The sequence below is a fragment of the Chrysochloris asiatica genome, unplaced genomic scaffold (assembly GCF_000296735.1).
Source record: "Chrysochloris asiatica unplaced genomic scaffold, ChrAsi1.0 scaffold00021, whole genome shotgun sequence".
NCBI classification, from domain to species: Eukaryota; Metazoa; Chordata; class Mammalia; order Afrosoricida; family Chrysochloridae; genus Chrysochloris; species Chrysochloris asiatica.
In genome coordinates this window covers 1784459-1785586 of record NW_006408539.1, presented here as the reverse complement: position 1 = coordinate 1785586, position 1128 = coordinate 1784459, and the positions used below count along the sequence as shown (strand labels likewise).

At 39.3% G+C, this 1128-nt stretch overlaps 1 protein-coding gene across 2 annotated transcripts in view; it reads right to left on the bottom strand.

Moving 5' to 3' along the window:
• The window catches only part of SKA1 (spindle and kinetochore associated complex subunit 1), a 22904-nt gene that overhangs the window by 11027 nt on the left and 10749 nt on the right, over positions 1 to 1128 (bottom strand). Inside the window, exon 4 of one of the 2 annotated variants that reach the window (XM_006837491.1) lies at positions 802 to 939. The exons of the other annotated variant lie outside the window; for it this stretch is intronic. Coding sequence (XP_006837554.1) covers positions 802 to 939 — 138 coding nt within the window. The remainder of the gene's footprint in view (positions 1 to 801; positions 940 to 1128) is intronic. 2 annotated transcript variants of the gene reach the window in all.

The window sequence follows — 1128 nt, the reverse complement described above, 5'->3', positions numbered from 1 at the left end:
ACCAGTCCCTGGAGAAGGACATCATGCTTGGTAAAGTGGAGGGTCAGTGAAAAAGAGGCAGAATTCTCAATGAGATGGATTGGCACAGTGGCAGCAAATGGGCTCAAGCCTAACAACTGTGATGACGCAGAACCAGGCAGTGTTTCGTTCTATTGTGAACAGCATCACTGTGAGTTGGAACCAGCTTGACAGCACCCAACAACAAATAGATGGAGTTCCATAATTGGGTCCCCATTAGCGTCATCTTTAAAATCTGGAATTTCCACAAAAGCAAAGACCTTCTGAGGAAGGTAGATTGTCTTACTGATCCCTGTATTCTTGTCAGAGACCCAGGGCCTGGAAAAGAGCACAGACTCAGACAAGTGATACAAGTTTAAGGAACAACAGAAACCAAACAAACTCAGCGTTCTCCATTCTGTATCTCAATCCTGTATAAGACACTCAATTTCCTAAAATTCCTGTAAAATGGAGCAAAAAGGATTTTACTTCGAAAAAATCTTTGGGTCTAACTGTATCACAAAAGGGTCCTGGGGGGAAAAATAAAAAATGGGTCCTGGAAAGGACCTAAGCATGCACTGCTACATTACCAGAACGCTCTCTGGAAAGAGGTTTTTAAATTAAAGGCGCAATTTAAAGCATCTTTAAGGAAAATTTCCTTCATTTTCACATTACAATGTAAAGTCATTTAGAAAAGATCAAGAACACAGCATATTAGTCCATATAATCCAGCTTTATGGTTTAAACAATCATTACACTGATTAAAGACACAATTAAGCCTTAAAATGGGCTGTAAATACTTACGCAGGAACACCACTGAACTCATCAGAAGTTATAAATGCAATTTCCTTAATGTTTGTTTGTCCTTTTGGGGGCTTATTTACGGGTACAGGTCCCACAACGTTGACTGGTTCTTCAGGGTTCACATCTGATCCTTTTTCACTACACAATAGAGACACATACATGTATAAGTAATCATCAGAATTAAGCACAAACTGAAAAGTCCCAACTGAAAATAATCCATATTAAATATAAAAGACATCCTGTCACAGCAACTTTGTAGCCAACATTTTTTTTTTAACCTGGAGCGCCACACCAGGACTCCAATTGGAGTCTGTTTGTTGTTGTTGT